The sequence below is a fragment of the Mustelus asterias genome, chromosome 3, assembly GCF_964213995.1.
Source record: "Mustelus asterias chromosome 3, sMusAst1.hap1.1, whole genome shotgun sequence".
Taxonomy (NCBI): Eukaryota; Metazoa; Chordata; class Chondrichthyes; order Carcharhiniformes; family Triakidae; genus Mustelus; species Mustelus asterias.
This window is the reverse complement of record NC_135803.1, coordinates 112,918,051-112,941,549: the sequence shown is the minus strand read 5'-3', so window position 1 is coordinate 112,941,549 and position 23,499 is coordinate 112,918,051. Positions and strand designations below refer to the sequence as shown.

Here is a 23,499-nt window from a genome sequence, read left to right as displayed (position 1 = left end):
AGGAAATTTGGCATGTCCACTACAACTCTCACCAACTTTTACAGATGAACCAATGAAAGCATTCTTTCTGGTTGTATCACAACTTGGTATGGCTCCTGCTCTGTCCAAGACAGCAAGAAATTACAAAGGGACATGAACGAAGCCCAGTCCATCACTCAAACCAGCCTCCCACCCATTGACACTGTCTATACATCCCGCTGCCTCAGAAAAGCAGCCAGCATAATTAAGGAGCCCACGCACCCCACACATACTCTCTTTCACCTTCTTCCGTGGGGGAAAAAGATACAAAAGTCTGAGGACACGTACAAACCGACTCAAGAACAGCTTCTTCCCTTTTGCCACCTGACTTTTGAATGGACCTACCTCACATTAAGTTGATCTTTCTCGACACCCTGGCTATGACTGTAACACTACATTCTGCACTCTCTCGTTTCCTTCTCTATGAACGGGATTGCTTTGTCTGCATAGCGCGCAAGAAACAATACTTTATACTGTATACTAATACGTGACAATAATAAATCAAATCAATTGTAAAAACTGGATAAAAAGGGAGGAGCAGCTAGCCTGTGAGAGAGAGAGAGCATGCGAGAGTGAGGGAGATGAAGAAGCAAGAAAGTTATTGCTGGAGAAAAATAATTGACTATTTGGACAGATGGAGAGATTTAAAACCAAAAAGTCGCCAGAGGGTGCCTTGCCTCAAGTCAATTCGATTATATTCGAGAGGATTGAGTGAAGGGGCTTTTAAGAGGACTCTTGGAGGACCCCAATATAGTAGGGAGAAGAAAGTCTGTTGAATAGCCAGGAGTTTGGAACTTTAAAAACAAAACTAGCCTTCTGCTTCAGAGCTGGGTTTAATGTTTAAAAGTGGCCTGGGAGTTTTGGCTGTGTTAAGAAGAGATACCTTTTTTGGAGTTGATGGACTAATTGGTTATCAGATGATGTTTCATCAATGTAGGTTTGTTACAAAAAAAAACTGCAAAGAAGAAATCATGTCAGGTGATTCTTTGTGTGGGTCACTGGGAATTCATATCTCTTAAAAGTTATCCGTCTCTATTGGGATCATAACAACACCAACAAGGCCAACACTTAGTTAAAAGTTACTTCAACCATCAACCAATTCCAAGTGCTACCACTGCCCCACCCACACCATGTCAATTCACAAAGGTACTCGGCCTTCTCTGTGCTGTAGGAGAAACGGTCTGTTAAACTGCAATGCTTTAGTTATGGGAAAGCAAAGGGTTAATACTGATAATTTGGAAAACGACAAGATACTCAGAAAGATGGAACAAACAAGAGACTCTTGTAGCTGGCAGGCGCTTCCAATGAGCAGCTGACAGAGTAAAATCAGACTAGTCAAGGTCACAGTTTATAGAATATGAATGTGTTGCACTGTCTGGGTAGATAAGAAGGGAAGAGAAATTATCCATTACAATTCGACCTGTCTTATTATTTAGCTGCCAAGACAAGAAGCGAACGATCAAAATAACAATAGCCTTCAACAAACCAAATTAAAACATAACCATACTGCCCCTGTAACTTTTCTGTCATAACTGGATGTCATATCAGGATCCACCTACATGGCAGAATTCCACCATTTGGATGGTGAAAAATCGAAATTAAGTGTAAAATGGACAATTGTGAAATGAAGGACAATAACGATGTTTTCGACACCAAAACCAGAAGATTTTAGCAGGCCAGACAGTTGTCAAAGCTCAAGAAAGTTGATGAAAGTTTAAGAGCAAAGTTGGCAAGTTAGAAATGAATTACTGAAGTGCACCACATTTATGGATAAATCCCTGAAAAAAAAACAGTCATGTACAATAAGAAAGATATTATAGATGCTATTGTTTTTTAATTTACTGCCTTTCATGATCACAGGATGTCTCAAGGCACTTTATAGTCAATGAACTAAAGTGTGGTTGTTGTTGTAATGTAGAAATGTGTCAGTCAATTTGCACATAATAAATTCACACAAACAGCAAAATGATAACGATCAGATAATCTGAACGAAGTACAAACTGTGAATGTAGTCTTGATAACCTCAGTAAAACAGTGACAAGTTAGTCAAGCTTCCAGAGTACTATCAGCACAAAACACCGACAATCAAGGAAAGAAACAATCCATTCAAATCGGACCAGATTTAAATTAATCACAGATTAAATTAATATTTTCAAATAGGAGCTGCATTTTTTTGGTGTTGGAGGGAGTAGGTCCACTACTCCCAAAAACAATGTTATTTTTTATCCTGGGGTGGCTTGTGTGCTAACAAGAGATATTCTTCAGCCAAAATGATTCCTCTTTTAACATCTCTTCAAATTAGCTTCAATCCATCCCAAGTTAATGCAGTCAAAGCTCCACTGTGATAACTGAGTCCCAGATGATTACTTAGTGCCTAATGGATCAATTCACTGCAAAAATATCCCAACAATTTACTACGAAGCTGATCACGCCATAATATGAAATATATCTACTCACTCATGTGGGTAATGGAAATGCCAGTCGAGGAGCAAGGGGTGTTCTTCTGACATTTGTATTAAAATGTAGAGTTCAGCCAGAAAAGATCCGGGGCTCTCCTGAGATCAACACTTACTGAAACTCTCCGACAAATTTCTTCATGCTTTCAGAGTCGAGGACTGATGTGGAGAACATTCCCCAATCCCCACACATTCTCCAAGTAGCAAGAATACAAGTCCAAAATCAAGTGCTAAATTTAAACGATCTACATAATAACTTCCAGAAGTGGTAAATGCTGTAGACCAACTCAAAGTTAAAGTTTATTTATTAGTCACAAGTAGGCTTACATTAACACTGCAATAAAGTTAGTGAAAATCCCCTGGTCGCCACACTCCTGTGCCTGTTCGGGTACACTGAGGGAGAATTTAGCATGGCCAATGCACCTAACCTGCACATCTTTGGACGGTGGGGGGAAACCGGAGCACCCGGAGGAAACCCACGCAGACACGGGGAGAATGTGCAATCTCCACACAGACAGTGACCCAAGCCGGGAATCAAACCCGGGTTCCTGGCGCTGTGAGGCAGCAGTGCTAACCTCTGTGCAACTCCGTTAAAGAGCTTAGAATTAGGAGTTGCAAGTACTGGCTTACGGATTTATTGCATGGATTCTGAGCCAATTACTGGTGCTCTGGGATCACAGAGTTGTGAATTTCAACCTTCAGAGAAAATGGTAAAATCTCAGAATACCAGTCAGAAGAAATCAAAGACCGTGATAAAATACTTGGCAATTGATCCACAATACCTCTCCTGTTATTTAACTGCTTCTCCTCCAACTGATATTCAACAAACACATAGAATTGCACTATAAAAAAAAGTCAATTTCCTGCCTGTCACACTGTGTCAAACTCAAAGAACAAAACAATGTGCAGAGAGACACCCGAAGAGCAAAAAACACAGGAGTAGAAATGCCTGCAGTCTCTTAACTATACCAAACTATAAACTATACCTTAACTATACCAAAGCAAAAAAAAGTTAAAAAGTAAAGTTTATTTACTAGTCACAAGTAAGCTTACATTAACACCGCAATGAAGTTACTGTGAAAATCCCCTAGTCGCCACATTCTGGTGCCTGTTCGGGTACACTGATGGGGAATTTAGCATGGCCAATGCACCTAATCAATGCACCTTTCAGACTGTGGGAGGAAACCAGAGCACCCGGAAGAAACCCATGCAGACACAGGGAGAACGAGCAAACTCCACAGTGACCCAAGCCGGGAATCGAAACCGGGTCCTGGCGCTGTGAGGCAGCAGTGCTAACCACTATACCACCCCTAATCACACCAAATCACACTTAACAGAATGAAGACTAAGGCCAATTTTTTCTGGCTGTTGATGCCCTGCTGCAAGCGAGAATGGAGAATTTATCGCTCACTGTAGCGAGACCAGGAAATGCAGTCGGCGTGAACAGCTGGAGAATTCCAGCCTAAGTTAAAGTTGTGGCCTGAAACTTGAAAAGAACAAAATTCTATTCAGCAACGACTGAACAATGAGACCTGGTGGCCTTACTCACTTTAACACAATATTGAAACAGGTCATCCAACTTTTCGTCATTGGCACACATAAGATTTACACTAAAAATGGCAAGCCCAGCGTATGGGAACATTGCAGTACAAATATCATAATTTGCTAGTGCTTTAGAGATAAAACTAAAACTGTGAAGCATATTCCAATCCCCAGGAACAACAACAGAGTGGAATGACCTTAGGTTGTGTCTATTTAGAGTAATTAAAATTTAGGACCAACAGGAAATGCAATCTTAAAAATAAAAGCTACACTTTATCAACTAAGTAAATGCACCAAAATGTGGCCCATGGCAATGTGCAGTGAAAGGTGCAATAGCTGTCCTGCAGCCTTCAACTTAAAAAGTATTTGCCTGCAGGGTTGCTTGATGTCTGTGTGACCGGATAATGGTGTGGCGAAATAGAACTTCTGGGATCTGAGTGACCAGGGTACCTTCTTTATAAACCAGACCTAAAGATTGGGATGGGGGGGTGAATCAGAATGGGTAAAGTTCAATACCAAATAAGATATAGAAAGAGAAGTTAAAGAGAAAGAAGAATCAAATTAAAGGAAGATAGCAAAGTGAAAAAAACTTCCTAAATATTAAATGCAAATTTTACTCTGAAAATTTTGACATTTTTAAAATCTCCTTGTAAAAACTTGAAGACTTGAAGGGAATGAGGGGGGCACACCCACACTAATTAACTTTCAGTGTCAACGAGGTTGGTTGGCAGTAATTAACAACCACGTTGCTAAAAGGGTACTTGCACGATTAAAGATTACTAGCCCTAAATATCTGTGGCAATGGTAGTCTGTATTGGCCAGATAAATACAGCAACTTCAATGTTCAATGCATATCAATGGTGAGGGGAACAGGGAGGTGTGGTTTTCAGGATGCTAATGGCGGAGAAGTGCATTGAATTTGCTGCTCCATTTACATATAACTAACAGCGAGTGCCTTTGGCCTCAATTTTTGATCTTTGAGGAGATTTATAAAAATATCAAATTTTCAGTGCTGGATTTTCATTTAATTTCAAAAACTTTTCTCTTCCTTTTTTTACTCTCCCCCTTAATCCAAGACCTTCTTTCTCTCTACCTGTAGTGTATTCGACATTGAATTTACGCACTTCAATTTACCCTCATTCTCAGTCTTTGCCATATTTGATTCCCAATTGGTTCATTAATGTCTTTTAGGGAAGGAAATCTGCCGTCCTTACCTGGTCTGGTCTACATGTGACTCCAGAGCCACTGCAATGTGGTGGCCTCTCAACTGCCCTCGGGCAACCAGGGATGGGCAATAAATGCTGGTCAGCCAGCAATGCCCATGTCCCCATGGATGAATTTTAAAAAAATTTCTACAGTCAGATTGGTTAAGGAGATAACCCGTTACTTAGCCTGTTCAGTCAGGTCCCAGAGGCTCCGCTTCCCCCAGTTCAGACTTTGTGGGCAACTGACCTTTCAACTGAAAGTTGCGGGAGCAGGTTTAACTAATGCCAGCTGTCAGGCCCCCTTGTTGCACCAAAATCTGGCCCAAAGTGAGATGCAGTGAAAAGTGTTATCTGGCACTTCCTGTTGGTCCTATATTTTAATTATTGCAGGTAAACATAACCTGATATTACTCCACTGAATTGTTGTTAGTTCAAGAAACTTTGCAGATTAGCACATGCCTGTCAGTTTTAGGCTTCAGCTAAAGGCACCAGCATAGTAAAGTTGGTTATAGAGCAAACCGAGACATTTGTATTATAATGTCTCCGTGTGCCATTTTAAATTTATTAGCACTTCTTGCGTGGTGCTGATGACAGTAAATTAAATGACAGAAAATATGGTCTAATATTCTTAATGGTTTATGGCAACTTATTTGGTTTACCATGAGCAACACCAGGTCTTTAAAATGAGAGAGACAAAGGTTTCACCATTCGAGAGCTGATTTGTTTAGTTCCACACAGGAATATTTAAATCAACCAAAAGTCACTTTTGCAGTTGCAATTGTGGCAGCTCTCCCACGTACAGGCACAAGCGCACACACGCACTTTGTCCTGAATGATCTGAAGATCAACTTTAAAGTCCGTGGCCCGAATTCTCCGGCCGTCCATGCCGGCGGGATTCTCCGGTCCCGCCAGCATCACACCCCCACCCGTGGGTGTCCAACCAGCATGGGGTGACGTCAATGGGAATTCCCATTGACAGCGGCGGAACCAGAGAATCCCGCCACTAGCTAGCTAGTTTAGGGGCGGCACGGTGGCACAGTGGCTAGCACTGCTGCCTCACAGCACCAGGGACCCGGGTTCAACCCTGGCTTCGGATCACTGTCTGTGTGGAGTTTCCCCCCATGCCTGCGTGGCCTTCCTCCGGATGCTCCGGTTTCTTCCCACAGGCCAAAGATACGCAGATTAGGTTGATCAGCCACGCTAAATTGACCCTAGTGTCAGGGGGATGAGCAGGGTCAATATGTGGGTTTACGGGAATAGGACCTGGGTGGGATCGTGGTTGGTGCAGATTCGATGGGCCGAATGGCCTCCTTCTGCACTATAGGGATTCTATGAAACAAGGCGCCACCTCCCACCAGTGGGAAACACACAGCTGGGAGGCCGGAGAATCGACATCATTCTGGACAATTACGGACGTGGGCAGCAGATCAAATCTGTACCAGACAGATGCAAGTTCTGGCATGCTCCAGCAAATTCAATGATTCATTAATTATATTGTGGTACAGAATTATGTTCTGCTGTGAAAGAAATGTCATTAATGTTAAAACAAAAGTACCAGTTCACTAAACAATAAAAATGTCCTTTATATTGGACATGATAAAGCCTCAGATTTAAGAACAATTTATCTTCTGAGGTGCTACACCTGTTTTATTTTGCAAATATTCATTCATACTCCAACATATGGTCAGTAACTTAAACTGAAGTCTGCTTCCAAGGATCTTGTGAGCAGCCTTCCAAGACTGTCACTTTGTTCGAGCTTCTTCTCTCGCACAATCTGACAGCGAGACTGGGAACCTTTGACTAGAGTTGGTTACCTGCCACATTTCTCAATTTCATAAAGAACCTTCACACTGTCACATGGTAGACAGCTGTTTGAAGCACAAAGTGACATTTTCTAATGCATATTTTGTGTGGAAAATATTGTGTAGCAAAGGGAATGTGTCAAAATCTTGGAAGGATTTTCAAGACAGCGGTAAATTGTCAGCGGAGGAAGAAAAAGGCAACTTGAACAGAAATGAAATCCACTGTCCTCAAACCAAGGAAGTAACAGTTTGAGAAAGAATTATACGCGGTGCAGTACAACAATAAATTTAATGTGGCATATTTTGGCAGCCACTTTTCTTTATACAGATTCAATAAGGTAGACAGTGTCACCTAGCAACCCAACAGAACTATGCAAATGACTAAAAGAATTAGTGCAAGGTGGGTCGCAAATTTACTGCCAGTTTACAGGTTATGGAAATGTCCTCACAGTTTGTTGCAACTATTCAACTGTATCTGTTTAGTTATAAGACTCACTTGACTTTTTGGATCCAAATGCAGTAGTCCGTGACGTAGAGGTCATTGAGGAGGTATGCGGGGTCACTCTCTCTGAAGATCTTATGGATGGCCAGCAGGCACTTGAGAACAGCAGACTTACCTGGTGCAAAGGGAAGATAAGTATTTGAGTAAACCCCGAAAAAAGTTCAATTTTCACCAACATTTTAAAAAAGATTGAGATGCTATTTCCACTGGACCAATCACTTGCACGATCTAAGACAACATAAAATCAAGGTACTTTGCTTGCAACTAAACCATATATAAAAAATAAATCGGTAAAGAGATAAGCTTTTAGGTGTTAAAATAAATGGAGGTAATTTTCCAGTCATTTAATTTTTAAGTTGCTGACATGGCTTTGCGTCCATGTAATGTGAGGATTTGCATGACTGACAGAACACGATTTTGGCAGTCTTTTGTTTCCTGCTTTGGTGACAAGATTACTTAATTGTGCATTTTGAAGATGGAAAGAAAAAATCAGGAAAGATCAGGCTGCGCCCTCATATTCAAATTTCAAAATGGCTCCGATTGTTCCCTTTGCAGCCACAGAGAGATGGACCTCTCATGGTGTTAACTATTATTAACTGTATTACTGCACACACTCAAAAATCCAACTTTCTTGTAATAAATGAACAAGTATTGCATGGCATTCATTCCTTATTCCCAAATTTGACTTGGATTAGAGAGATATAGAACTCCTGTTGTACTTTTCCCAGTTAATAATTCTGCAGTTCCAGTTTTGTTATCGCAAATCTCCATAAAAGACACTTTCTACAACAGTCATTTTGTCAAGTAAAACTTGACCAATTCTTGGAATTTATAGTAGGGGAGGGGGGTTTATCTTACAAAGAAAGGTTGGACAGGTTAGGCCCGTGTCCATTAGAGTTTACAATGAGAGGTGATTTTATTGAAACACGCAAGGTCCTGAAAGGACTTGACAGGGTGAATGCTGAGAGGGTGTCGTCCCTTAAGGGGGAGCATAGAAGGAGTGGGCACAATTCAGAAATAGGGGGTCTCTCATTTAAGACGGAGATAACAAGTTTATTTTCCCCTCAGAGGGTCATTCGTCTGTGGAATTCTCTGGCCCTGAGGGGGCTGGATATTGAAAATTTTGAAGGCCGAGTTAGAAAGATTCTGCATTGACAAGGGAGTCAAGGGGTGGAGAAGGTATACAGGAAAACAGATGAGGCCACAATCAGATCAGACATGATCTGATAAAATGGCAGAGTAGATTCGAGGGCCTGAGTGGCCTACAGCTGTTCCTAATTTGTATGTTTGTATGAAGTGTAGAGAATACAGCTTGTCGCAAACTCAACCATGCCCTAGTTTAACTACCTAGAAGTACTCAATACTTACTTCTACCAGTGGTTCAGCAACAGAAGCTTAGTATTCTGGCCAAACTCCAGATTATTCAAACAGCCTTACAGAACCCAATACTATTAATATTAATTCAAAATGGAAATCAAACCTGGCAGTATGTACCATCTACAAAATGCACCACAGGAACTCATTCAGGCTCCTCAGACACCACTTATCGAACACCATCACCTGGAATGCCCTCTCCAAGCCACACATAAAAGAATAGAACTAGGAGCAGGAGTAGGCAATTCAGCCCATCGAACCTGTCCCACCATCAATACAATCATGGCTGATCTTCACTCGTCCTCAACTCCATTTTCCTGCCCATCCTCCATAACATTCCAACACATTACTAATTAAAAATCTGAGTAAATTTAAAAAGGTAGACAATGTCCCAGCATCCACCACACTGAGGTAGTGAATTTCACAGATTCATGACCCTTTGAGAGAAGTAATTTCTCCTAATCTCTTTTAGATCCGCCACCCCCTATCATAAAACTATGATCTCTCGTTCTAGATTGTCCCACAAGAGCAAACATCCTCTCTACGTCTACCCTGCCAATTTCCTTGAACATCTTGCATACTCCATTAAATCTTCCTTTATTCTTCCAAAATCCAGGGTATAGGCCAAACTGCTCAATCTCTCTTCAGAACACAAACCCCGAATCTCTGGAATCAATCGAGTGAACTTTCACTGAACTGCCTCCAATACAACTACATCCCTCTTCAAAGGGACAGAAACTGTGCACAATACTCCAGGTGCGGTCTCACTAATTTTTTGTATAGTTGCAACAATACTTCACAACTTTTATCCTCCGCTCCTTTGACAATAAATGCCAAAATTCAATTTGCTTCCTCATTACCTGCTGCATCTGCATATTAGTTTTCTGTGATTCATGCGCAAGGGCACCCAGACTCTTCTGCACTGAAGCACTCCGAAGTTTCTCTCCATTCAGACACTAAGTTGCCTTTTTATTTTTCTGACCAAAATGGATAACCTCACACTTATCCATTTTAAACTCCATTTGCCAAATTGTGGCCCACTTACCCAAGCTATCCAGATCCATTTGTAAATTTATTTCATTATCGCAACTTATTATCCCACCTATTTTTGTGTCATCTGCAAATTTGGCTATCATATCTTTCAGCCTTGTATCCAAGTCACAGATTGTAATAGTTGGGGCCCGAGGACTGAACCCTGTGGTACTGCCCGAGTTACATCTTGCCAAACAATAAAAGGCCCATTTATCCCGACTCTCTGCTGGTTAACAAAACCTCGATCCAAGCTATTAAATTACCGCTGATCCCGTGTGAACGAACCTTGTGTATTAACCTTTTCTGTGACCCCTTATCAAATTCCTTTTGGAAATCCAGACCTACTACATCTCCATTATCTACTTAGCTTGTTGCATCTTCTCTCGCAAACTAGTCAAACACAATTTACCCGTCATAAAACCATGCCGACTATGATGGATTGCGTTTTGACTTTCCAAATATCCTGCTATGACTTCCTTAATCATGGATTCTAACTATTTCCCAACACCAGATGTTAAACTAACTGGGCTATAGTTTGCTCATTTCTGCATTCCTCCCTTTTTGAATAGGGCATTATATATTAGCGTTTTTCCAATCCAATGGAACCTTTCCCACATCCAGGGATTTTTGGAATATTGTAACCAATGGATCCACTGCCCTTTCCTTTAAGACCCTAGGATGTAGGCCATGAAGTCCAGGCGACTTGTCTGCCTTCAATCACAATAGTTTGTTCAGCACTTCTTCCCTATTGATGATGATTGTTCCAAGTCCTTTCCTTTCTCTTACCTCTGCATTATTTACTATTAGGATGGTACTAGTGTCCTCCACCGTGGAAACTGAAGCAAAATACAGATTTAGTGTCTCCGCCATTTCTGTGTTCCCACTATAAACTCCCCAGTCTCATTTTTCAAGGATCCAACATTCACTTTAATCCATCTTTTCTCTTTCGTGTATTTATAGAAGATTTTGCTGTCCATTTTCATATCTTGTGCGAGTTCTCTCTCACAATTTGCTTTTGCTCTTCCAGCTTCCCAGTCTTTCAACCTGTCCCTGGCCTTTGCAATACCAGTATGAAAATGTGGAAATCGCCTTTCCTTTAGTGTTGCTGGATCAGAATCTTGGAATTCCCTCACTAACAGCAATGTGGGTGTACCTACACTTCAGGGACTGCAGCAGTCCAAGGAGGTAGGTCACCGCCATTTTCTCAAGGGTAATTAGGAATGGGCAATAAATACTGGTCTTGCCAGCGAAGCCCACATCCCATAAATTAATATTTTAAAAAATACTTCTAATATATTACACAGGTAGCGAATGCAATTACAGAGCACGGGTGAGACATGGATCACCCATTAATCTCTTTTTTTCTGGATAAAATATTGTTAGGGCAGCACAGTGGTTAGCACTGGGTTCAATTTAACCCTTGGGTCACCGTGTGTGTGGAATTTGCACATTCGCCCCATGCCTCTGTGGATTACCTCCGGGTGCTCCAGTTTCCTTTCTACAGTACGGTAGCACAGTGGTTAGCACTGCTGCTTCACAGCTCCAGGCACCTGGGTTCGATTCCCGGCTTGGGTCACTGTCTGTGTGGAGTTTGCACATTCTCCTTGTGTCTGCGTGGGTTTCCTCCGGGTGCTCCGGTTTCCTCCCACAGTCCAAAGATGTGTGGGTTAGGTTGATTGGCCATGCTAAAATTGCCCTTAGTGTCCTGGGATGCGTAGGTTAGAGGGATTAGTGGGTAAATATGTAGGGATATGGGGTTAGGGCCTGGGTGGGATTGTGGTCGGTGCAGACTTGATGGGCTGAATGGCCTCTTTCTGTGCTGTAGGGTTTCTAAGATTCTAAGATTCTTACAAAGTCCAAAGATATGTAGATTAGATGGATTAGCCATGGGAAATGTGTGGGGTTAGAGGGATAGTGGGCCTAGGTAAGATACTCTGTCAGATACTTTGGGTAAGATACTCCGTTGGGGCAGACTCTATGGGCCGAATAGCCTCCTTCTGCACTGTAGGGAATCTATGACTTTATGGCACAGGTGTACATACACAGGAAACAAAATCAATTACCTTCCGAAATATCAAGCAAAATATGATCATTCAATCCAAAACTGGACTGGTTATCAATTGCATGATTGATTTCAGCAAAAGTTGCTTTCATGAAGAGATCATTTAACAAATGACCCCAGCTATGAACAGTTCACATATGGTTCTAAATCATTCCAAGATGTATTTTTAATGCCCCATGCCTGCCGTGACATGAACAGTGAACAGCTGGGAGTCAAATCTCAAAGTGGGGTCTTTAAATCTTTCCAACTTCACAGCCGAATGTCTGAAACGTTGTGAGAATTCCCAAGTAATATTTTGAGAGACTGTCAAACTAAGGTAATGAAGTGCTTCCTTCTGCAAAAACTTTCTTTCACTTCGAGGCTATTATCAGCATAACACAATCCTGTCTCCATCCAACACCCACGCATCTAATTCCAGGAAAAGTCACCAGATAAGTACCAGCAAAGGGAAACCTCATCTGTTTGCTGAGGCCATTGCTAGTGCTTCCACCATGCTGAAATCATAGAATCCCGACAGCGCAGACATTTGGCCCATCGAGCCTGCACCAACAACAATCCCAACCAGGCTCTTTCCCTGTAACCTCACATATTTACCCTGCTGATCCCCCTGACTTTAAGGTGCAATTTATCACGACCAATCCACCTAACCCGCACATCTTTGGAGTGTGGGAGGAAACCGGAGCACCCGGAGGAAACCCACGCAGACACGGGGAGAATGTGCAAACTCCACGCAGACAGTCCGAGGCCAGAATTGAACAGGAATCCCTGGCACTGTGAGGCAGCAGTGCTAACCACTGTGTCACCATGCTGCCTGATCAGCTCATTCGATAACCAGGGATTGGGTCTGCCTTCTGAATGGTTTATCGAACACAATGCTACATCACTGAGTGAACTCATAGTGCTCAGTGGGATTGAAGGAGGTGCGATAACGTGTGCTTGGGAAATTGCTCAAAAGGTTGATGCAAAAATATCTATTATATGAGACAGACATACTCAACTACCCCATTCAGAAGGAGACTCATGGAGTAAACTCAACAGGATGCCACAATCAATAAAGATCAGTGGAATAATGTACTTAAGAGTCTAATGGCTGGCTGCCACATCGATAAGAGCAATATTTTACAACCTCTGCATGATTATTCCAGCACAACAGCTCTGCAACATTACAAACACATGAATTAGGAGCAGGAGTAGGCCACGCGCCCCTCCGTCATTCAATAAGATCATGGCTGATCTGATTGTAACTTTAACCTCACATTCCTGCCAACTTTTCACTCCCTTGTTTATCAACAATCTATCTAGCTCTGCCTCAAAAATATTCAAAGATTCTGCAACCACTGCCCTTGGAGGAAGAGAATCAGAGAGACTTACGATCCTCATAGAAAATATTTCTCCTCATCTCACTTAAATGAGCGACCCCTTATTTTTAAACAGTGACCCGTATTTCAAGATCCTCCAATAAGAGGAAACATCTCTTATCTCATCTCGCAGGTGGAGGTGGTTAAGAAGGTGTATGGTGTGCTGGCCTTTATCAATCGAGGGATTGAGTTTAGGAGTCCGGGGATAATGATGCAGATAATGATAAGACTCTCGTCAGACCCCACTTGGAGTACTGTGCTCAGTTCTGGTCGCCTCATTACAGGAAGGATGTGGAAAAGATTGAAAGGGTGCAGAGGCGATTTATAAGGATATTGCCTGGATTGAGTGGCATGCCTTATGAGGATAGGCTGAGGCAGCTCGGTCTTTTCTCCTTGGAGAGACGTAGGATGAGAGGAGACCTAATAGAGGTGTATAAGATGTTGAGAGGCATAGATCGGGTGGACTCTCAGAGGCTTTTTCCCAGGGTGGGAATGGCTGCTACGAGAGGACACAGGTTTAAGGTGCTGGGGGATAGGTACAGGGGAAATGTTAGGGGGAAGTTTTTCACACAGAGGGTGGTGGGCGAGTGGAATCGGCTGCCGTCAGTGGTGGTGGAGGCGAACTCAATCGGGTCTTTTAAGAGACTCCTGGATGAGTACATGGGACTTAATAGGATGGAGGGTTATAGGTAGGCCTAAAAGGTAGGGATATGTTTGGCACAACTTGTGGGGCCGAAGGGCCTGTTTTGTGCTGTAGTTTTCTATGTTTCTATCTTTCCACTTGCCCCCCGATCTTTCTACTCTCCCTGACAGCTGGAGGATCGGGGAAGGGCCGGGAGCTGGAGAATCGGGGGGGGGGGGGGGGGGGGGGGGTGGTGTGTGTGTGTGTGACAGCCAGAGGGAGTCAGAGGATCGGGGATGGGAAAGTGGAAGAATCAGTGAGGGGTGTTAAGCATCAAGCGAAAAATAAAGGAAACTTAAAACATCAAAAGAAAGGGTGACTAACAGGACAAATTAAAAAGCCCAGTCCCTCCGCAGTTCCTATTTTATGGACCAGAAGTGGAAACCAGTTAACACCCAACCCCTGAAAACAATTAAATACACAACCAATATACAATTAACATGCCAGTAAGCTCCAGCCAAATTATAAAACTGCAGATTTTTTCTCTCTGAGGGTTGTGCAACTTTGAAACTCCCTCTCAGAAGGCGGTGGAGGTGAGGCCTTTGAAGATTAAGGTGCAGATAGATCAAATCTTATTAGTCAAGGGAATCAAGGATTCTCAGAGGGTAGAGAGGAATGTGGAACTTGAAACACAAACAGAGCAGCCATGATCTTACTGAATGGCGCAGCAGACTCGAAGGGCCGATTGGCCTATTTCTGCTCCCATTCCTTATGGTCCTATGTTGCTGGTTGATTAGTACCACTCCTCCATTGGCCTTGCACAAGCAGCATCTCACCCCTAAACTGCCCTATTACTTTTAAGACCTGGTTCAATTTTCACATTAATTGCCTATTAAATCCACTGCAGAAAGGTACGGCTTATAATTAATGGTGCAAGTGCCCTTTCAACAATGTAATAAGCGTTACTGAAATGCCAATCTCGCTGTCCTGTCAAGCAAGGGAACATTTTAAACTGCTGAGTCCCGTTCTTGTGGTTAGAGATCTGACTTTTAGTTAAATTTTAAATTCATCGTCTCTTTTCTCTCTGAAGCAAATCTTTTATTCCCTCCTCCATCTTTCTGTCGCAGAGTTGATTTGATGCCACTGTTTTTCGGTTATTCCACCATTTCGTTTGCAATCCTTATATCGCATTGTTTCGGGAAACACGCTGCTGGTGCTATCATTCATTAAGATGCCCTCATGCCCGCACCATCGTTTAACGCACACCTCCCCCAAATTGCGACACAAAATTTATTCAAATTAAAGGTCGCAGGAAAAAAGTCTTCCAGAACGTACCGTGAATTTGCCCTGCTTCAGAAAGGTGTGGTCTGATATCATTTTAAAACTCGAGATTGATAAACTAAACTATAATTCATTTTGACATTTCTTAGCAAATATTTAGGACATGAGACACCAGGGACAAATGGAAATCGCCACGTTAGTAGGCTTTCACTTTGGGAAGAAATAAGGCAACTATTATTGTCATTGGAAGTAAATAGCAAGGTTTCACTGCATAATTATTTCATGTAAAATCCTGCGCCAACCACGGAAACAGATTGGTATTAAAACAACACAATTCATGCACAGAGAACAATCTACAGGCGTACGCACACGTGTTTCCTCCACAGGTCAAGTCTCATTAGTTTCAGCACGATTGAGAGAATAAATGAGCTCTTGAGAAGAACCTAGTGACTGCCATTCAAACTTAATGCCTGGCAGGTCATAGCGTGGTCGGGTCATCTTCCTGACAAAAACCAAATCCTGGGAAAGGCAAAATAGGGGATCTGATAATTACTTTTATTAAGATTAATTAATTGCTTAAATCCCCAAGTAGCTGAAGTCGTGAATGTAACAGTGGATACAGTTATCTGCAAGTACAGGACATTGCTGAGCTCGCTGATCTCAGCGGCAGCAGTAGTTGGGGCCATACAAATCTCCCTCCTGATACCCAGCTAAGGAGCAGATCATAAACCAGATTTCCTGCTTGTTATGGTCCTGTTAACTCGAGTGGGAAAGTATGTGTGTGTGGATTTCAGGCGAGTAACCTTGCCGTTGATGTCCAATGTTAAATAACCTGGTAATATTCATGAGGATTATGCCATAAAATCTAGAAATAGAAGTAGGCCATTCGGCCCATCAAGTCAGCTCTGCCATTCAATTCGATCATGACTGATCTGATATAATCTTCAACTCCACTGTCCCGCCTTTTCTCCGAAACCCTGGATACCCTGACTGATTTAAAATGTCTACCTCGGCATTGAACATACCTAATGACCCAGCCTCCACCACCCTCTATGGTAAAGAAATCCACAGATTCACTACCCTAAGGGAAGAAATTCCTCCTCATCTGTCTTCAATGCACAACCCCTTCTTCTGAGATAATACCTTCTGATCCTAGACCCTCCCACAAGCCTCTCAGCATCTATCCTGTCAAACCCCAAGAATTGTATACCTCTCAATAAGGTCACCTCTCATTCTTCTGAACTCCAATGAGTACAGGCCCAACCTACTCAATCGCTCCTCCTTCCATACCCAGAATCAACCCAGTGAACATTCTCTGGATTGCCTCCAATGCAGGTATATCTTTCCTTAAATAAGGGGACCAAAACTGTTCACAGTATTCCAGGTGTGGTCTAACTACTGCCTTGCATAGTTTTAGCAAGACTTCCCTATCTTTATAATCTGTTCCCTTTGAAATAAAGGCAAACATTCAATTTGCCTTCCTTATTACCTGCTGAATTTGCATGTTAGCTTTTCACGATTTATGCACAAGGACACCCAAATCCCTCTGTGCTGCAGCTTTCCCCATTTAAATAATATTCAGCTCCTTTATTCTTCATACCAAAGTGCCTAACCTCACATTTTCTGACATTATATTCCATCTGCCAAGTTTTTGCCCACTCACCTAACATGTCTACACCCCTCTGTAGACTCTGCCATCCTCACCACTTGCCTTCCCACTTGAAGAAATGGACAAAATGACTGGGGACCATCAAGGTAAAATTGCATTACAAATTAAGAGGGATCAGCTTAAGTGATCAGAAGAAATAAGAGTAGACCATTTGGCCCACCACACCTTCTGCACCATTAAATAAGATCATGGCTGAACTGATTTTTTTTTTTAAGTACATCTTCACACACTTTCCCCTTGGGCAATAGGGAAGAGGCAGAAGGATTCCTGGGTGGATTATCAGCCCGCTGAACCACATCTTGAATGCTCCTTCCGGGACCAACAAGTCCTGGCGTGGGACTTGAACTTGGAGCTTTTAGGCCAGAAGGAAGGAGGACTACCATTGTCCCACAAAACTCCCTGCTGGTCTGACTGTTGCCTGAATTCCACCTTCCTATCTTTACCCCATAATCCTTGAATCCCTTGTCAATCGAAAATCTGTCTCAGTGAGCCTTGGACATATTCAGTTATCCAGTCTCCACTGCTCTTGTGGAAGAGAATTCGAAAAACTAAGATCCTCTCAGAGAAGAAACTCATCCTCACCTTCGACTTAAATGGGAGGACCCTTACTTCAAGTTGTGTTCCTTAGTTCTAGATTCCCACAAGAGGAAACATCGACCCTGTCAAGCCCCTCAGAATCTTATGTATGTATGAATGAGGGGCAGTGGTAGGGGCATCACAGGTGGACAGTGGTGAAGGGGGCATTCGGCATGCTTGGTTTCATTGGTCAGAACACTGAATACAGGAGTTGGGACATCTTGTTGAAGTTGTACAAGACATTGGTAAGGCCACACTTGGAATACTGTCACACTTGGAGTTCTGGTCACCCTATTATAGAAAATATATTAAACTAGAAAGAGTGCAGAAAAGATTTACTCGGATGCTACTGAGATTTGATGGTTTGAGTTATAAGGAGAGGCTGGACAGACTGGGACTTTTTTCTCTGGAGCATAGAAAGCTGAGGGGTGATCTTATAGAGGTCTATAAAATAATGAGGGACATAGATAAGGTAGATAGGCAGTATCTTTTCCCAAAGGTAGGGGAATCTAAAACTAGAGGGCATAGGTTTAAGGTGAGCAGGGGAGAGATACAAAAGGGTTCAGAGGGGCAATTTTTTCACACAGAGGGTGAGTGACTGTCTGGAACAAGCTGCCAGAGGTAGTAGTAGAGGCGGGTACAATCTCGTCTTCTGAAAAGCATTTAGACAGTTACATGGGTAAGATGGGTATAGAGGGATATGAGCCAAATGCGGGCAATTGGGACTAGTTTAGGGCTTTAAAAGGGGCGGCGTGGACAAGTTGGGCCGAAGGGCCTGTTTCCATACTGGAAACCTCTATGACTCTATCTTATATATTTCAGTAAGATCATCTCTCATTCTTCTCATTTCCACTGAGTACAAGTGCAACCTACTCAACCTGCCCTCACACGACAACCCCTTTATCTCAGGAATCAGCCAAATAAACCTTCTCGGAAATGTTCCAATAGAACAAAGAACAAAGAACAGTACAGCACAGGAAACAGGCCCTTCGGCCCTCCAAGCCTGTGCCGCTCCTTGGTCCAACTAGACCAATCGTTTGTATCCCTCCATTCCCAGGCTGCTCATGTGACTATCCAGGTAAGTCTTAAACAATGTCAGCGTGCCTGCCTCCACCACCCTACTTGGCAGCGCATTCCAGGCCCCCACCACCCTGTGTAAAAAAATCCCTCTGATATCCGAGTTATACTTCGCCCCTCTCACCTTGAGCCCGTGACCCCTCGTGATCGTCACCTCCGACCTGGGAAAAAGCTTCCCACTGTTCACCCTATCTATCCCCTTCATAATCTTGTACACCTCTATTAGATCTCCCCTCATTCTCCGTCTTTCCAGGAAGAACAACCCCAGTTTACCCAATCTCTCCTCATAGCTAAGACCCTCCATACCAGGCAACATCCTGGTAAACCTTCTCTGCACTCTCTCTAACGCCTCCACGTCCTTCTGGTAGTGCGGTGACCAGAACTGGACGCAGTACTCCAAATGTGGCCTAACCAGCGTTCTATACAGCTGCATCATCAGACTCCAGCTTTTATACTCTATACCCCGTCCTATAAAGGCAAGCATACCATATGCCTTCTTCACCACCTTCTCCACCTGTGTTGCCACCTTCAAGGATTTGTGGACTTGCACACCTAGGTCCCTCTGTGTTTCTATACTCCTGATGACTCTGCCATTTATTGTATAACTCCTCCCTACATTATTTCTTCCAAAATGCATCACTTCGCATTTATCCGGATTAAACTCCATCTGCCACCTCTCCGCCCAATTTTCCAGCCTATCTATATCCTGCTGTATTGCCCGACAATGCTCTTCGCTATCCGCAAGTCCAGCCATCTTCGTGTCATCCGCAAACTTGCTGATTACACCAGTTACACCTTCTTCCAAATCATTTATATATATCACAAATAGCAGAGGCCCCAGTACAGAGCCCTGCGGAACACCACTGGTCACAAACCTCCAGCCGGAAAAAGACCCTTCGACCACTACCCTCTGTCTCCTAAGGCCAAGCCAGTTCTCCACCCATCTAGCCACTTCTCCTTGTATCCCTTGAGCCTTAACCTTCTTAACCAACCTGCCATGTGGGACTTTGTCAATGCAAGTGCATCCTTCCTGCAGCAAGGAGACCAAAACTGTACACAGTATTCTAGGTGCAGTCTCAATGTCCTGTACATCTGTTGCATGACATCCTTACTTTTATCCTCTAACCCCCTTGTAATAAATTACAACATTCCATTTGCTTTCAAAGTTATTTTGCTCAACCTGCAAAACCACTTGCTGTGAAGAGGGAGAAAATAAGGCTAAATCCGCAAGTACAGAATAATTGTTTTAGTTAAAGCATTAATAAAAAAATTACTCTATTAACACAAATTACCCGCATATCCCTGCCTCCTATGACAGTGGAGGCAGGGTTGTGGAATATTTTTAAGGCAGAGGTAGATGGATTCTTGCCAGGTAAGGGAATCAAAGGTTATTAGAGGTAGATGAGAAACTGGAATTTGAAACAAACACATCAGCCATGATCTTGTTGAGTGGTAGGATAGATTCAAGGGGCTGAATGGCTTACTTCTGCTCCTATTTTGTATGTTAGCATTTAGGTGTCTAATTTCTCTTAATAGTAAATGGTCAGCATCTTGATGTTAATTTCCTTGCACAGGATTCTGATAAAAAGAAACTTGCTAAAATTTAAATTGACACTATTATTTGTGGCAATTAAATTTTACAGTATCTATTCAAAAGATCAGACAGAAATGGCCGGGAAACCTATGAAACATTTACACTGAATTAACAGCCACAATCATTGATTAATTCAGTAAAACTCATAAGGAGCAAATGCTGAGATTTTTGATTTTTTTAAACAACTATTCAAGCAACATAGTTCACAGGTTAAAATTCATGTAAAAAAAACTAGTATAAATGCAGGTCAGACACAGGTCAAAACTGTAGCAGTAATTACTACCTCCTGCACACCTCCCCCTATTCCTCAAGGATGATCCAACTTGGCAGTGTGTGTGCTTCCTTCAAAGTGTGTTTCAGAAGCACCGTGATTGTCTTTAATAATATGCAGACTGCAGCCATGACAGATTAACAGGGTTTTAACAGCGTCAGGAAACAAAAACTTCACGGGGCTCCAGTTTTGCTTCCTTGTTTTAAAAGGAAGAGGGAGAGGAACAGAGGGGAGGGGGGGAGGGACCAGCTGAGAGAGGCAGCAGGGACAAAACATTACACATCTTTTCCTTCAAGGCTACATTCAACTTCATACAAACTCAATACAAATGCATCTTCTCTTTAATTGCAGCAGTTTAAGAAATTGCCTCAACTTGTTTCTTTAGAAATGACACCAAGAACACTTCTCTAGACTAAATTAATATTTGCTACATCATAGAAAACATTTATTGCGGCCACTTTTCTCTTTGTGTCACTGGCTGTGACACTTCTGATTACTTGATCGCCTCGCTCTGCTAAATGAGGACATGGATACGAGATCCAGCAGAAAGCTTCCATCACCGCTTCCAAATTCGGAGCAGATTAATTTTTAATATGGGCAGGAGTGTGCCATTGGAAATTTACTCCACTTAACGAGTGGGGGGGGGGGGGTTATCATTTATCCCTCATCATTTGTCAATTTGAGTCACTAATTTACGAAATGCCAGTCTGAGTATGAGTGGGAAATCCATCCGCTTATTTTTTTGAGCATGCAATCAATGGGGGAAATGCTTTGGATAACAGTTCCTCTCCAATGCTTCTGGCAGCAGGAACAGTTGCTGCCACTGGTAAGCTTTGTTCTGCAGTGCCGGTGGGTTGGCTATTCACCCTCCCCATTTCAGCTGTGGCTGGGATCAAATTCTCAACTTCATGGCTTCCAGACATCTGTAGATGTTCATCCGTTTGCACAGTGCTGTTGGCGCTGTGAAGGAAATGGACAGACAACGCACGACCACAAATGAAGACCCTGATAATTCACTTTGATCGTGAGCACCACCTTAAAACATTGTGATAGATCGTCAATTATTCAGCAGGTAGACAGGAAAATTACAAAGATCTCAGTCCCACCCCCCATACACAATCAGAAAATTAGTGCTGCAGTGAATGAAGATTTGAGAAAGACAGATTTTGAAACTCAAGTATTATTTCAGTTAGGTGGATTGGCTATGGTAAATTGCCCCTTCGTGTCCCAAGATGTGTAGGTTAGGCGGATTAGCAGGGTAAATGCTTGAAGTTACTGGGATGGGATAGGCCTGGGTAAGATGCTCTGTCAGAGAGTCAGTGCAGACTTGATGGGCTGAATGGTCTCCTGCCACTGATTTTCCTTCCTCACTGGTCTGCTTCTGAGAGAAGCCAATGTGTACAACTCTGCAAAGTCTACACCCAACATTGTACATGTGAAAGGAGTTGGCACAGTATTAATCCAGTGGTGCCTGCACAGAGCATAAATCAAAATGTTTTTGGGCACTTGGTCAGTGAAGCTGCAAAGGAAACTAATGTCGGAGAAACAGAACTGCTGCAATAGAAAGTGCTCTTCTATCGTCCCATAAAAGTACATAATTGGAACACTGCACATAACCTCCATTATACACCCTGCAAGCATTTGATTCAGAGGCTAGTAAAAAAAGACATGCCTTTCAAACAAAACATCCAAACACGAAACCTAATATTTTCAACAACAATATTTGCTTGTGACACAGAGCAACCACATAGCTTTGCAGTTTATTTCTTGAGGGGTTTTGGACAAGCTCTTCAGTAGAGCAGAGAATTAACCTGGGACACCGGGTCTATGTTCTTGGAGGCACATCAAATGGCTTATGTCTACATACTTGTAGTCTGAACTGCTGTGGAGTTTAAGGTCACAATACATTCACAAAATGTTTTCTAAATAGACCAAGATCCCATCTTGGAAAATGCAGCTGAACTAATGTGGCCAAATGATCTTTGGAAGAAGTGGTTTGTGCTCGGAAAACACGAAGAGAAAGAGTTGTGTGAGTAAACGTGATGTCTGCCATATCATTTACTGACAGAATAGTCTTAACTATAAAGTTTCGGCAACAAAATTACATCACTTGCACTAAAACTGCAAACAGAAGGGAATATTTTCTCCTATAAAACTAAACTTTGTGGCTCTCATTGTATTACGCAGAACTCACGATGATAATATTTCACGTTATACAAAGAAAATCTTAATTTCTGGAACAATTAAGTAAATGTCTTGTCAAATATGCATCAGCATTCAGGACCTTGCAACTCACATAGCCCGTGGTAATTTTAGGAAATTTAAGAAGTTAATTTACTCAACTTAATAAAAATCCAGTCAAACTCTCAGAACTCCATACTCTGTAGCAGATGCAATTCGCTACGTACCTTATCCAGTATGGAAAATTAACTTGGATTTGTCTACGTATTTCTACCAAAACATCCGTTTGCAAACTGTTTCATGAAGTTGTCCCACCTATCCTCTAATCTGGTTCCACAAACCAGCTTACAGACATCACCATTCCCCATCTTTAATGTAAAAAAAAACTTACACAGGGTCATAATCAGAAAGGAAAGGAGCTTCAGAACCAAATTAAACATATTGGGAAGCTGATCAATATAGTGACTAGACTTAATGAGGAGAGGGAGGTCAGAGAGCATCGGAGCTTAACCAAGGAGTTCTGGGGATGGCGCGGATGCAGGAGAAAATATGGCTGCCAATGGTGGGACAAAGGGATGGGGGGAATGCACAAGAGAAGCATTGGAGGAAAGTAGAGTTTGAAACACGGATAGGGCTGGAGGAGGTTACAGAGAAAAGGTAGGTCAAAGCCCTGAGGAATTTGAACATGAGGACGGGAATTTTAAATTTGGTGCTTTAGGAAACTGTTGATTGATGTGAGGCAAACAGACTTTGGCATGGGGCAGGATAAATGGAGGTTAATGGAAGATGGGAAGCCTACAGGATCAGCCAAGACAGCTTTGGAATGGTGTAGAAGTGCAAGTGGGAGTAGATGAGTGGGAGTAGGTTGTCTGGGTGA

At 42.6% G+C, this 23,499-nt stretch overlaps 1 protein-coding gene across 2 annotated transcripts in view; it reads right to left on the bottom strand.

Annotated features, from left to right (window-relative positions):
* Positions 1-23,499, bottom strand: part of shq1 (SHQ1, H/ACA ribonucleoprotein assembly factor) — a 123,762-nt gene that overhangs the window by 40,052 nt on the left and 60,211 nt on the right. For both annotated transcript variants that reach the window (XM_078209445.1, XM_078209444.1), the window contains exon 11: positions 7,520-7,640. In XM_078209445.1, the coding sequence (XP_078065571.1) occupies positions 7,520-7,640 (121 nt within the window). The remainder of the gene's footprint in view (positions 1-7,519; positions 7,641-23,499) is intronic.